This window comes from Clarias gariepinus, chromosome 26, assembly GCF_024256425.1.
Source record: "Clarias gariepinus isolate MV-2021 ecotype Netherlands chromosome 26, CGAR_prim_01v2, whole genome shotgun sequence".
Taxonomy (NCBI): domain Eukaryota; kingdom Metazoa; phylum Chordata; class Actinopteri; order Siluriformes; family Clariidae; genus Clarias; species Clarias gariepinus.
Genome location: NC_071125.1, coordinates 1,153,448 through 1,167,500, shown reverse-complemented (window position 1 = coordinate 1,167,500; position 14,053 = coordinate 1,153,448). Strand labels below are relative to the sequence as shown.

Sequence of the window (14,053 nt, the reverse complement as noted above, 5' to 3'; positions counted from 1 at the left end):
CAGCGGTTAAACACTGAACTTACGATGCTGTATATACAGTATACACACACACACACACACACACTACTTCACACTGTTTCTGTGTTCAAGGAAACTGTTCAACCCGTCACACTGCTGGTACGCGCCGGACTCAACACCAAGCGCATCCATGAAATCCAGGCGAAAAGCACAACTTGGGTCTTGTTTTTGTTTGTTTGTTTTTTTGTTTGTTTGTAAGCATGTTGTGTACAGAAATGTTTCCTTTTTCTAAAATTGTTTTTAGATCCGGCACTACTAATAAAATAAAATCATTCCCCAACTTTCCGTCTCTCCGTCTCTGTCTCACATTGTCCTACATGGACAAGAAGCCAAAAGAGCGCAGCTTGTTTTTGTGTGTTTAATTCACTTATAACTGAGTAAAGACAAAGAGAGGGTGTAACGTCTCAAGAAACTCTGACACACACACACACACACACACACACTTCATATCTTTCACACACTCCTGTATTCGACGTGACCACGACGCGGGTCGCGTGCTGCGAGCGCAGAGACACCGCCGCTACAGCGAGAAAGAACAAGACAAAAGCGGAAGTTGAGGACATTTATCTCTAAAGTCTATGAGCGATTAATATACTAACAAAAGATCAAATACTATTTTTGTATGTTACATTTATTTCATTAATCAGGTATATTTAATTGGTTATGGTGTTAATATTAACATTCATATGCAGTTTTATTTACGGAGTTTACACTAAATTGGCGTTAAAGCTATTCAGCCTTATAAGCAGGTCATAACCCGAGAGGAGGCCGTGTGAGCTCTCAGCGTTTCTCATCTAGTTCTTATTTTAAGTTTATTTTAGCAATTCTTCTAATGGATTAATTGGCTGGTTTAATTCGTGGTTTAATTGTTTGCACATGGTTTAATGTTCGTTTGTATTAACGGTAAATGATACAACTCCAGCTCTCGGTTGGAAAGCACGCGATCATGCCGTTCCTGCAGCGTCTGGATGTTAATAAATGGCGTAATTCGTCTTATTTTAGCGTGTGTGAGAAACACCAGAGCTCCATTTTAAGGAAGAAACTAAAAAAGCAGAAATTCGATGTGTGTCTTAGGGGTGTGAAAATTTTTTCACACCTCACAGATGCTTTCTGTCTAGACCCGAACAGGAACTTACTTCATGGACGGTTCAAAAACACCCAACATAACTATAAATGGATGGAAAAAATGTCCGAAATGAACTTTAGTGATTACTGGCAGGGTGATGTGAAGGAATAAACCACTGGGCAGCATGCTGTTAGAGGGAAATAATCAGCTGCACGAAGACAACAGGTTCAACACATCACTCACTGTCACAGCCATGTAATAAAAGCGAGGGTACTCTAGTTCATTCCAGTGAGTCGCTAAATGATTCAGTTCACAAACCCGAGTCGACTCTTTATCTTTGTCCAACAGATCTTCGTCACAAATTGAATAAAGTTTTAAAAAAGGAAAGTAAGTCACATGTTTCAGCCTGATAGAGGCCTACACTTTGGTTGAACAAAATAGTAAAGAATTATTTAATTATGATTTAATTAGCAAAAAGTTTAGCGAACCTCACCAGGATAAAGTGCCTTCTCAGGACTAACGATCACATTATCAGATATAGACATGATATTTCTATTTTTAAAATGTTTACCACATTACACTGCAAGCGAAAAGTGAAATCTATATATATATTATTTTATAATATACAGTATATTTTATATATATAAGCTATTCAAAAGACGAAGGTGACCTCGGAATCGACCCGCTTGCAAATGTCATTTTTGTTGACATGTAGCTGTTTCGTAACTGTGTCTCATGTCTTAAGATGTTTATCTACCAGTTGGTCTGCTGCCTGTTCTCACAAAGAAATGTTTAGGAAAAAAAAATCACAAAAGCGTCCGTTTAAAGAACTCGACTTTGATCAGTTACTTGCAGCAGGTTATGTTTCGCTCTGGGTTTAAAGCTGAGGGGCTGAGAGACGGCTCACTGCTTCGCCTTGCGGCGTTTCTCCGCATGAATCAGTAATACGAGGACTATGGAGACCATCATGTCCAACACCGTCACGCACAGCACCATGATTTCCACCTGCATAAAACACACACACGAAATAGAATAAAGTTAACACATGGTTAACAGGGTGTCCTGTATGTACAGCGTAATAAAAATCCCAAATGGGCAAAAATATGGGTGTCGGCACAACACTAAACTGCTGGCCATCAGCTTCCTGTGCTCAGCCTTGTACATTGTGCAACATTTTAAGATATTTCAGACACCAAACTTTAATATGTTGGATCATCAGCTCTATTTTAGATAATGTTCATATCCATCTAAACATCAAATCAGGATTTCAAAATGCCTATTTCTGACCTGTCGAGCCTGAGAACTTAGAGATTCGGGTGTAGGGGGATTAGAATTAGGTTTAGTGCCACCAATATCCACAGACAGCAGCACGGCTCCGATCATAGATAAGCACAGACAGAAGATGTTGGAGTGAAAACAGATCTGCAGGAAACAAACAACATGCTGCATGTCAGAGAAAAAAAAAACTATAATTAATGGCAAGATCACACGTGTACAAGGCAGGGACGTGAACCTGTAAGAGCGCGGGGTGTCTGTACAGCAACATGGAGAGAGTCCCGGCAACCAGGAACTGAAACATAAACAAAAACAAGAATCATGAAAATTAAAATTATAGAATCATGATCATTTTTTTTTTAATCTGTTTTTCTATAAAAGCATGCCTCCAAATGTTTTGGTTCTTCTTATAGCATAAAGAAGTGTTTTTTATTCTCTCCTATCCAGTTACAGTTACTTTGAATCTTGAGTTCATAGATGCTTTAACACCTGAGCTACACGGCTGGTAGAATAATTATAGACATGATTTCTTATTTGAGGTTTCACAGGAAGAGCAGTTTATCTTAAGCATCATCATTTTTGCTACAGCTTTACGGGGTTGGTGTGTGTGTGTGTGTGGGGGGGGGGGGTGGGCAATGGGGGGGTGGGTGTTTGGGGGTTCAATAACAACATGACCTAATGTGTCCTAAACCACATCATAGAACTGGGGAAAAAAAAACTGGAATCAGACACCAAATATGTAGAGAATTTCTTTTAAATGAACTTTTAAATGAACAAGAAGTTCCATTCAACTTCTTTTCCTCGATATTTATCACATGAACAGCAAGCTTTTATCTGTTTAGTTTTTACCATTATGCCAGTGACGATCGGGACTCTGAACAAGGTCAGAAAGAAGTCTTCAATTTTAAAGGACGCTGCAAACATGACTCCAATTCCAAGGCTTAAAACCCCACTGCAGACCTGCACAGACTGAAGAGAGAGAGAGAGAGAGAGAGAGAGAGAGAGATGAACTCTTTAATAAGAAGTAGAAGAAGCAGGAAGAAGAAGTTATTGAGTGTTCATGGTGCAGTCGTGACTCTTACGGCCCACACAGCTGGTTCCTTCTTTAGGAGCTTGTGCAGAGGAAGTTCTGGTGCAGGAATGAGCTCCGAGACTCTGTAATGTTTAATCAGCGGACCCTCGTCTCCCTCCTGTCCACGTTTCCCCGACTGATCCTCGATCACATCCATAGCGATATTAACAGACGCCATCAAATGCTACGCTAAACAAGAGTTAAACACAGACAAGCCACATTTATGAGTATAAAGAATCTCAAATTGTGCTTAGAGCAACTTACATTCATACGCAAGTCACATGCAAGTCACATTCACATGCAAGTCACTTTTAAATAAATTTACTTTTTTAGATTGACTTCTTAAGATTGTACAAATCTTCTTGACTCCTTCTTTTTTTCTTTATTATTAACATTTTCAACATTGTACTTTAATATTGAAGACATCTAAACTATGTAAGAGCATGTATAAAATTATGTAGTAAACAAAAAAGTGTTAAACATTTCAAAATATATTTTAGATTTCAGATTTTCCAAAGTAGCCATATTTGGCTTTGATGACGGCTGGGCACACTCATGGCATTCTCTTATCAGATTCACGAGGCACCTGGAATGGTTTTCAGGTCACAGGTTTGCCTTGTCTTGAGAACAATCTGAAGTGCTGTAATCTGAAGTGCAATCACCAGAACCATCAAACGCTATGATGACGCTGGCTCTCATGAGAACCGTCCCAGGAAAGACCAACTGCTACCTTCACTGCAGAGGATCAGTTTATTTGTAATGACCAGCAAAGTGACCTCAAACACTAGGTCATATAAGAGCTATTTGTCCAAGAAGGAGAGTGATGGAGTGCTGCATCAGATGACCTGGCCTCCACCTGAGCTAAATCCAGTTGAGACGGTTTGGGTTGAGTTGGACTGGAGGGTGAAGGAAAAGCAGCCAACAAGTTACTCAACAGCTCTGGGAACAAAATTAGTAGACAACCATTCCAGGTGATGACGTCACAACGGACTGAGAGAATGCCAAGAGTGTGCGAAACTTTAAGAAACCAAGTGGTGGCGTCTTTAAAGAATCAAAAATAAAAAATAAACACATTCTGGGTATTTAACATGTTTTATTTTACTATTTGTTCTGTAATAATTTCAATGTCTTCAGTATTAATATATAATGTTGAAAACAATAAAAAATAAAGAAGAAACATTGAATAAGAAGGTGTGTCCAAACTTTTGGTACACATTAACAAACAATTCACATTTACAAAAACATGGACACACAAGTTGTATTCACACAGAGGTCACTTTCACCTTAGAGCAAAGACATTTACACAGTGCAAATCTAAAATCAGGTCACTTTTCCCTTTTTGTTAACCTGCCACATCGTGTACAGTAAGGGTAGGCCACGGTCCAATGGTCAGCCTTCCAGGAATCCTGATCTTGGTCCACCATTTCACTGTCCACTCTACACTTTCTCTCTGATCATCTTTTAAAGTCAGCGGGTTCTGCTGCTCCACGCGACGCCTATGTGGGCATCGGGTTAAGGTACTTTTTGCAAGCGCCCGAAAGTGGCAACCTGGCGGCGGAGAGGCTCAAACCCCAGAACCTCCCATGAGTAACTCTGAGCCACCGTGACCCTGTCACTTTTACAATCACTAATCAATAATCATAAAAATAATAACACATTTCCTTTCTTCCCTCCTCACTTTCATTACATTAATATAAATATATGGTTAAATCAATTAATGTAAAAAAAAATCTCCACTGTGTTGATTTTTTTATATCAGTGTTCGTTCCTGTCGACTGTATAATTATAGTCGAGCCCAAACACATTCATAAACACCTAAACACAATTACAATTTTAACAGTTACTTAAACACAATCTCTGTACGAGTTTCCTTCAAAGCTTTCGATCAGAGACTCACCGCATCAGCAATCCTCCTCCTGAAAGCGACCGTCAGCCACCAGCAACAAAAACTATTAGGTGAAATAAAAGAGTTTAAACCCTGTTTTAGTGAGAAGGCCCGGTTCAGTGCGTGCGATCAGAACAAGGCTGGTGAGAAAGTAATTTCTATCTTACTTCACACACTGCAGCTCTGATGAACAAGGAAATGGAGTGAGGACTGACGAAACCACGAAGACATGCAGCGGTTAAACTGAACTCACACTCTCTCAGACCAGACGCTGGACAACAGCCGTAAGTCAGAGTTCTCACACCCTCAACACTAAATAGACTTAACTTATAAATCTTCTACTTTATATACAACTACAAGTACTAACATTTGTTTAGATTATTTATCGCTTTACACTTGATTACTCTGTGAGTTATTTTATTATTAAATAATTAGATAGATAAATAAATAAATACCTAAAATAATTAATTCATTAAATAATAATAATTATATTATTATTTAGATTCGTTTTAGTGCATTAACGTTTTGCTTTATATATTTTAATGGTTTTTATTTAATATGTTTCAATTTGGTCTTACCGTATGTGTAATTTTTTAAAGGCTTTTATGATTACAGCTTTTTTGTATTTATTATTTATTTTGTGCATGCTTAAAATTTATGTTAAAATGTAGAATTATATATTATGTTATATGACATAAAGTTCTTTAGCTGCTTATTAATGTATCTAAACTAGTGCTAATGATTATTATCTCACATTTATATTACATAAAAATAAAAAAGTGATGAATAATAATACACCATAAAGAAAATTTATTTTCTATATGGTACATGACATAAGGTCCACGGCTAGTTTTAATTACTTTCCACTTTATAGCTCACTATGTTTATTCATTTAATGTTGTCCATTTTTAATGTGTTTATTTAACACACCAATTTATGTCCATAATTCTGTTACAGTTATACTGAATGTCACACAGAGTCTAAGATATATATGTTTTATTACATGTTATACATGTACTTGGAAATGTCTTTATGCATGTCCAAATGTGTTAACCTAAAAGCGTGCATGAAAAGTGTTTTATTCAGTTGAACTAAAGCTTCCCGTATCTGAAACGAAAAAAAAAAAAAATGCATGCAATTTTTACACATTTAGTGCTCACTTCCTTTTCTCTGTGTCTGTTTCAGCTTCAAATTCACCATAAAAATCTTCATGTTGCTGAAGTGTGAGTTTTATAAACCAGGTGATCGTTATTTCTGAAGTAACACATCACACTTCTTACAGTATCTAGCACATGGGCAGTGTGTGTACTTAAATAGGTTTGATATGGATTTGTCTTAACATAAGAAACAGAACAGTGAAGACCCTCAATTAACCTCAACAAGAAGTATACATCTGTACATCATTATATTTTTGATCTTTGATTTATGTTTGAACTAGAAATGTTTACCCTATAATGCATAAATTGACGTAATGTACAACGATTTTTGCTCATGTGTTTTATCCTGTATCTTCTGCCTTAGTATTAAACATCATTTTCAAGCTTTGTAGCTTTTAAAGAAAAAAATCATTCAGACAGATCTTGATATCAGTTGATTTTTATTGTTTTCATATCGAGATCAGTGCCATCTCTGATAAAGTATCTATGAAATATTTATTTATTTTTCTATGTGCAGACAGATGTTTCCGCACACTTGTCATTTCATCCACTCAATTCACTTTCCCTCCTTTCACTTTCGTCCAGAACCATGAGGTACACCTTCAAGCCGGATGACTGCATGGTCATCACTATTCCCCTCGGCAGCATCAGGAACGCCCGAGAGGGACAGCTCATGCCTGACAAATTCACATGCAGGTTCAAGGACTCCTACAAAGTGTTTCAGCGGGGTCGCCCCAAAGCGCTCGGGGTAGGAGGACTCACAACACAGTTCAAAATATAAAAAAAAGATTTTTCACTATTTTTTGCATTTATATTTATGGAACAACAAGTGAATAGTGAATTAAAATATAATCCAAGCAATGACGTCCAATTTGTGAAAAAATTTAAATAGTAAATAGTAAAAAATTTAAATGATAAACAGGCAAAAACTTTTCTTAATAAAGCACCTTGGGCATGCTACATTAATTAATTTTTATCAAGTCCACCCTGTATTTCATAACGTGTTGCATATCGTGTTCATGAGTAAAGACAAAACTAATTTGTTCTATACACCACATTCCTTATATTATCTCTATATAAATTATGTTTTATTTCTAATTTCATGGCAGTTTATATGTAAACTTTTTTTTTTTTTTTTACCTTTAACTCATTTTGGCTAATTGTTATTCATGTAAAACTGAAGGACGTGTGGATTTATAGAGTTTTGAAAAATCACACATGGCCCAAACTATTTTAACTAAACATGCACAAAATATTCTCCATCAGTGTGCAATACTTCTTCTACCTTTTTTTAAAAACGCAAAAATGTGTCACACAGCTCTTATTCACTAATGATGACCAGCGGCGTGTAAGGAAGCTCAGCGCTCACCCCGTAATCAGATCATTGTGTGCACTCTAGAACAATTTCTTTGATTGATTTCATGTCTTATGTTGATTTTTATCCTTCTCACAGTTACGCTTTTACATCACGATTTGAATCCATCGCTGCACTAAATGCTATCATGGCTTTGAACTCTTTGAACTCTGCTTAGCCATTCAGATTAACTGATTGATACCATGGCTCTTGAACTCTTGCTTCTGCCTTCTCACCCATGACTCAGCTTTGAGGTTCAGATTTATTCATGCACTGATGGACAACATGGATCATAAACTCTCTCTTCCACTTTTCGGTCACGAATAGCTTGAATCCTGCTATTACACACTTCTCATCTGCCGATCCTCTGCGTTTGCATCCACCTTCTTACAAACTGAAGAGTTGATCTGATAAAATGAAGTTTAAGATTTTATCCCTATGGCCCTTTCTTACATGACGTTTTTTGAGGGCCTTGGCATTATAGGGACTATCTAATCATTACTTGATTTGGGACAGTAACAACTGTTAAAAGCACTATACAAATTAAATTGAATTGAATTGAACTGTTATAAAAAGTCTCCACTTTCTCTGAGTGATCTAAGGTGGCCTTTGTCATAACTCTTCTCACAGGGAGCTGATCAGCTTATTTTTAGCTTTTACCTTTTAACTATTTCTAAAACGTCTTTACCCCCTAACAATAGGTACTAACGCTAGTACAGGACAAGCCGATTGGTGCCGAACTTTAAGGCCCCTAACTAAGTCAGAGGGTTATGCTCTGTATACCAGGGACATCCCACTTGTCCAGCTCTCGCTTCCCTCCCCCATGTGGTGGTTCAACCCCAACTTTCATGCCTCCCAGCCACGGCGTATCGTATCCTGTCTGCTAAATTCACGTTAAAATTAGTTTCTCACTTTCATGCTTTGGATTCTTCGCTGCACTATACGATATCATGGCTTCCACCTTCTCAACCATAACTCTGCTTTACAAATCAGATTTATTTCTGCACTGACTGATAACATTGATCTTGAACTCCCTCGTCCACTTCTTTTTGGTCCCAACTCTCACACTGCTTGGATCCTGCACACTTCTTATCTGCCGATCCTCTGTGTTTGGGTCTCTGTGTTGACCCCACAGGCTGTAGAGTTCATTTTGATCAAATTATCTCATTTTGCTGGCACACTGTTAATTTATCCCTATGACCCTTTCTTACATTACTTTTATAAAACATTATATCTGGCATTATAAGCATTATTAAAGTTGTGTTTTTTGTTTCTTCTGTTGAAGGCAGCGCAGATCATCACTGCAGTTTTCATCCTGTGTTTGGGAGGAATCTTAATCAGCTTCGAAATGACTGGAGACTTTTTTCTTTTTCCCTTCGTCCTTTCCTTCATCATGGTAAGACAGTGGTGCTGTGTAGATTATATTAAAAACCTTGTTCATGTCTCTCGCTCAGATTCTAATTAGATGAATTTGTTAACAAAAGTATACAGTTTATATAAATAACTTAATAATAATACATTAAGCAAGTTTACATCCAGTTATAAAATGATAGTGAAGTGATTGACTGAGTAAAGAGCCGAATTAAAGGAACAGACACTTTGGCTCTATAGAGTATTAATTATTTTTTATTGTCTTAATCACCACAAATCAATTTTTAAATGCTTCTTTTCAGTATTTACTGTGTGGCAGTTTGACAATCACTTCTGGACACACTCCGCTGATGCCTGTGGTACGTAAAAACTTAACTCATTTTACTTTCTAATAGTTTGGTTATAAATTTAAAAAGCTTTAGGTGCTAATCACCAATAAGTGTGCACAGGAATTTATAAATGTTGTATTTGTCTTTGCAAACAGATGAAAGCTTCATTTATCTTCAACATCTTTGGCCTTGCTGTGGCAGTTGGCCTTATTGTCACGTGTGTGATAGAGATTATTTATCTGCCATGGTGCCGGGTCAGTTTTATTATTAGCACAAATTATACTAATGATGACTTAAAACAAACAGGAATTTCTGACCTAAGTATTTGATTTATATTTATTTCTACCCTTTATATAGAATAATAACATGTGTAAAGGACTGGGCGTGGTGGCCTCAGTGCTGTACGCATTCGAGTTTCTCCTCTCTGCGATTCTGATTCACTGGGAAAGTAAAGCCATGTGCCGAACTCATTTTAACACCCTGGTAATGTACAAGAACCATTTACATTCATTTAAAATTCATTTAAAACACTCTCAGGTCTTATTTACAGTGTTGCACAAACTAACCAGAAAGAAAAATATAGGAAGTATTAAAAAAAGAAGACTTTATAACAGAAGGACTTAACAACAGCATTTCCCTTTTAGAAGGAACGAAACCCATTACTATCCCAAGAACTGAACTGAATGATTGTTTCCTAGACCAAGTACCATGAAATAATGTTAAACTTGTGAAAGGTTTAAGATATTATTAAGAAAATTCTAAACAATAATTTTGGATTTGTAAAGGGTTGGCGTTTAAGGGAAACATGTTGTCCTGGGTTTATTGTTCATCATTTAAAAGGAGTGCAAAGAAAAAAAGACTTTTGTTCTTCTAACGGTTAAATATTGTTAGCTTCCTAATTTTTAGATTCACCTGATCCATCTGTTTGCTTTTTTCTTTCCTAAACTGGGATTATGTAGAAATGTAAGACAAGAACACAGAAAATAATGGCATTTTGGAAAACAAACCATGTATGAAAGAGTCCGGTTTAGCCTATGTGCGGAGAAATCAGATAAAAAAAATCACTGAACCTCAGATTAAAGCATGATTTTACCGTGCGCTGATAAACTGCTTGGTTTAGATAAATTAGAAACCTCAGACAGAGAAGTGTCTCAATATACACACGATAAAATTTCCTTATACTGGCACGTTATCATTTATATTACTCATTCTATATTAAGTACGCAGAGATATTTAACTATTCTGTACATGTTTATCATGAGTTTTGTCTATCAGTTTATACATTACTGTAGAATTAATTCAAGTCCCTTAAAATCATCTCGTTCTCTTTTTGTTCTGCTTTTCTCTCCAGCCCATGATCACACTGAAACAGGACATGTGAGTGTGATGGACGGAAACTGCACGGTTATTTCATTATACAAAGATTTAGTGACCTTTGATGACCTCGGATGAGCTTTGCTTCTTTTCCCGAGCAAGGCGTCATATACAGTATTCACATCTCCGAGTTTCAGTAAATAAATGTAAGGAGGATGTTGCTTGTTCTTACTTTTACTTGTTTTTTCTTTTAAAAAGCTGCTTGTTAATGGGCTGATGTGCTTGTATGTAATGTAAAGTAATTTTTTTGTATTCATATGAATCTACACATTTTAATCATAAATGTAATAGACTCATTTTACAATTTACATTCACATTTTATTATATGTAAAATTATTCTTATTCTGTTCTGTATAGCACTGAGTATTAAAACCGTGTGTTGTCTACATGACTAAAAAATGCGAGTGTGTGTGTGTGTGTGCGTGCGTGCGTGTGGAACAGAGGGTGTGAAAATGTGCAGACCAGCTCAACATTTTCTGCATGTTTTTTTTTTTTAGTTTTTCAGTCAGATGTTCTCCAGCTAAGGACACAAAGTACAAACTCTTTGAAAGACTTTAATATCTTTATAAGGATGTAATATAAAAGTGATGTGTGCACCAATAATGTTATATGGAAGCTTGCTCTCATTATTGTTTTATCATCACATTATTGCTGTGTATTTATATCATTATTGCATGTTAGACTCAAAGGATCGCATCACTCAGACATTAACAGTCTGCTTTGTCAAAATAACACTTACTTCACCGTATATGTGAAGCTGCCGCTTCTGGGTGCTTGGGTATGTGTGTGTGTGTGTGTGTGTGTGTGGGCTACACTTGTTTGTGGTCAGTTAAGGGAAGTTAATGTTGCAGCAGTTGTATTACTGCAGGGTTTAACAAGAGGCCTATGGTTAGGAAGGGGTTTTGCTTTAATGGAAACAAAAGAACAAAGGAAAGCAAACATTAGATCACAATTCTCTGCACATTCTCGACATACCTAGAATTCAATCAACTGCAGCACAATTGGATTGTTGGAGCTGTGTAGACTACAGCTGAGCACAACATCCAGAAATAAGCTGTGTAGTTGTGTCATCATCTGATTTAAACATGCAAGGAAAACGTGATTCTCCACGAACAGAAATCTAGTCCATCGGCATCCTGTAAATGCAACTGTAAGCTCAACAATGCACATCTAAAACGTATGGAACAGATTACACAGTTTTACACAGATTACAAGTTTTCTAACATGGGTGCAATATTTTTTTAACATGTTTAGGAATAGGTTTTAGAACAAATTATCTGACAAACCAAATCTAAAAGTGCACTGAAAGCATGACACATTTTTATTTTTTGGGCATGTCATACACTGTTACTTCTGTTTGTATGTAAAAAATATTATTAAATAAAAATTATATTTACTGAAATTGATGTTATGTGACACCGACCAAGTTAAAGCTGTAGCTACTGTAAATATAAATTGTGCTCAATCCCCCAGTGTCTGTGTTCATCCACGTTCTCTGGGTTTCTCCCACGGCTCTTTAATCACCACCACATAAGGATAAAATAATATTAATTATTAAATATTAATAAACTAATATTTTTGTTCTATTTAGGGTGGCTGTTTTTTATGTACAAAACTTGACACAACTGGCTGACCAACCAAACAAAAACACTCACCACCCCAGAGAAACCTGATTCTGTAATACAGATGTATAAAATATATAATTCTACATAAAATCCGCCATATGAAAAAACCTGAACTGTGCGTCCTGGGAGATTAAATATATTTTTCATAACAGAAGTAAAAAAGTAAAGAAACAGGTGGCAACACTAATCATTTTATATTTATAAACTATATACATGCAATACAAAATAATTATTTTTTAAAATGAATTATTTCATGATGTACAGTATTGGACATCTTAGACTCATATTGAGAAAATGGCGCAAAAATAATTAAATTAACTGTTTTTTTAGATTTAAAAAAGAGGTCTAAAGAGCAGTAAACAGAATTAAACTGCATGAAGTCAAAGGTGTGAAAAGACTTTGTCTTCATAAAAGCATAATTACACCATGCAATGTGTTTTTTAAAAAGATTTTTAAAAGAATAAAAGATTTTTAATAAATACACTTTAAAAAACTTATTGCAGAAGATGAGGTATATAAAAATAAGACAAGCACACAATAAACATGTCATGTCTGCATTTAGGCCATAAGCCATTATTGTATTATACTGTATATGTTATGTTTATGAGAATAAGGCCAAGGAAAAGGCAAAGTGGCAGAAAAATTATATAAAACTATCAGGAATATCAACTTTTTTCTCAGATGTGTTGGAATATTACTTAAAAAAAGCTTAGTTACAGCTAAAAACACATTTTAAATTTAAACAGTAACTGAAAGCACATAAGGGATTCACCATTTTGAAAAACAATATCACAGAATATGTTGTGTTTATGAGAATAAGGCAAAGGAAAGAGTATAGTGACATAAAACATATATAAAACTCTTCGGAATATCAACATTTTCCTCAGATGTGTTGGAATATTACTAAGAAAAAGCTTAGTTACAACTAAAAATGCATTTTAAATCATTCGTTAACTGAAAGTCAGCGCCATTTTTAAAAACAATATCCCTGTAATTGTGCTTTTATTTTAAGATGTGAAGACTGTAAACGAGGACATTTACAGTATTTGGTATATTTTAGACTACAATATCAAATTAAATAATTAACCATAACGTTTGTGTATTTTTTGTTGATCTGTTCTTTTTAAGGGTTTTAGCATAACGACTAATTCTGGGGACAAGCCTCTAGTTTTTTATAAAAAAAATTTTTAGAAAGTTAGAAAAGAACATTCACATATTTTTTTATTTACATTGTGAACTCAATAATTTTGAGTGGAATTATTCATAAAAATAAATTATAGATTAGTTTTACAGCTTCCTTTATATAATAGCAACAAGCTAATTTTAATGAGCATGTGCGTTCTGAACGAGGCGGTGTACTAGGAAGCCTAGAGTTCCCTAGAGTTCGATTTGAGACACAGCCAAATAAGATTTTGCCATAATTTATTCTTTCCAGAGTTGATTTTTCTCTGTTCTTTTACTTCGGAAAACATAAATTTTTGTTTGTGTGTGCTTTGCAACATAACTTTTTACACTTTAAGGTAAAAA

The 14,053-nt window shown here is 35.6% G+C and overlaps 3 protein-coding genes across 5 annotated transcripts in view; 2 read left to right on the top strand and 1 right to left on the bottom strand.

The window, feature by feature from the left end:
- The window catches only part of zgc:158766 (uncharacterized protein LOC100009641 homolog), a 32,663-nt gene extending 32,365 nt beyond the window's left edge, over window positions 1-298 (top strand). For both annotated transcript variants that reach the window (XM_053487581.1, XM_053487580.1), the window contains one exon: window positions 1-298. This exon is cut by the window's left edge and continues 51 nt beyond it. The gene's annotated coding sequence lies outside the window, so the exon portion shown is untranslated.
- The window catches only part of si:ch211-269k10.4 (uncharacterized protein LOC100150242 homolog), a 5,819-nt gene extending 295 nt beyond the window's left edge, over window positions 1-5,524 (bottom strand). Inside the window, exons 1-7 of the mRNA XM_053487584.1 lie at window positions 5,484-5,524; window positions 5,329-5,380; window positions 3,442-3,615; window positions 3,209-3,328; window positions 2,598-2,654; window positions 2,372-2,506; window positions 1-2,089 (exon numbers count right to left, since the gene is read on the bottom strand). The exon at window positions 1-2,089 is cut by the window's left edge and continues 295 nt beyond it. Of these exons, the coding sequence (XP_053343559.1) occupies window positions 1,988-2,089; window positions 2,372-2,506; window positions 2,598-2,654; window positions 3,209-3,328; window positions 3,442-3,609 (582 nt within the window). The 5' untranslated portion in view covers window positions 3,610-3,615; window positions 5,329-5,380; window positions 5,484-5,524 and the 3' untranslated portion in view covers window positions 1-1,987. The remainder of the gene's footprint in view (window positions 2,090-2,371; window positions 2,507-2,597; window positions 2,655-3,208; window positions 3,329-3,441; window positions 3,616-5,328; window positions 5,381-5,483) is intronic.
- Window positions 5,510-12,303, top strand: LOC128513985 (membrane-spanning 4-domains subfamily A member 4D). 2 transcript variants are annotated; one of them, XM_053487583.1, is made up of 8 exons: window positions 5,510-5,600; window positions 6,502-6,539; window positions 7,059-7,221; window positions 9,113-9,223; window positions 9,501-9,557; window positions 9,683-9,781; window positions 9,885-10,010; window positions 10,879-12,303. In XM_053487583.1, exons 3-8 carry the CDS (start codon window positions 7,063-7,065, stop codon window positions 10,906-10,908), a joined length of 582 nt encoding a protein of 193 aa, XP_053343558.1. In that variant the 5' UTR covers window positions 5,510-5,600; window positions 6,502-6,539; window positions 7,059-7,062; the 3' UTR covers window positions 10,909-12,303. The 2 variants fall into 2 exon arrangements, with proteins under 2 accessions (XP_053343558.1, XP_053343557.1); XM_053487582.1 differs by having other exon boundaries at window positions 5,529-5,600; window positions 6,502-6,557.
- The last annotated feature ends 1,750 nt before the right edge of the window (window positions 12,304-14,053 follow it).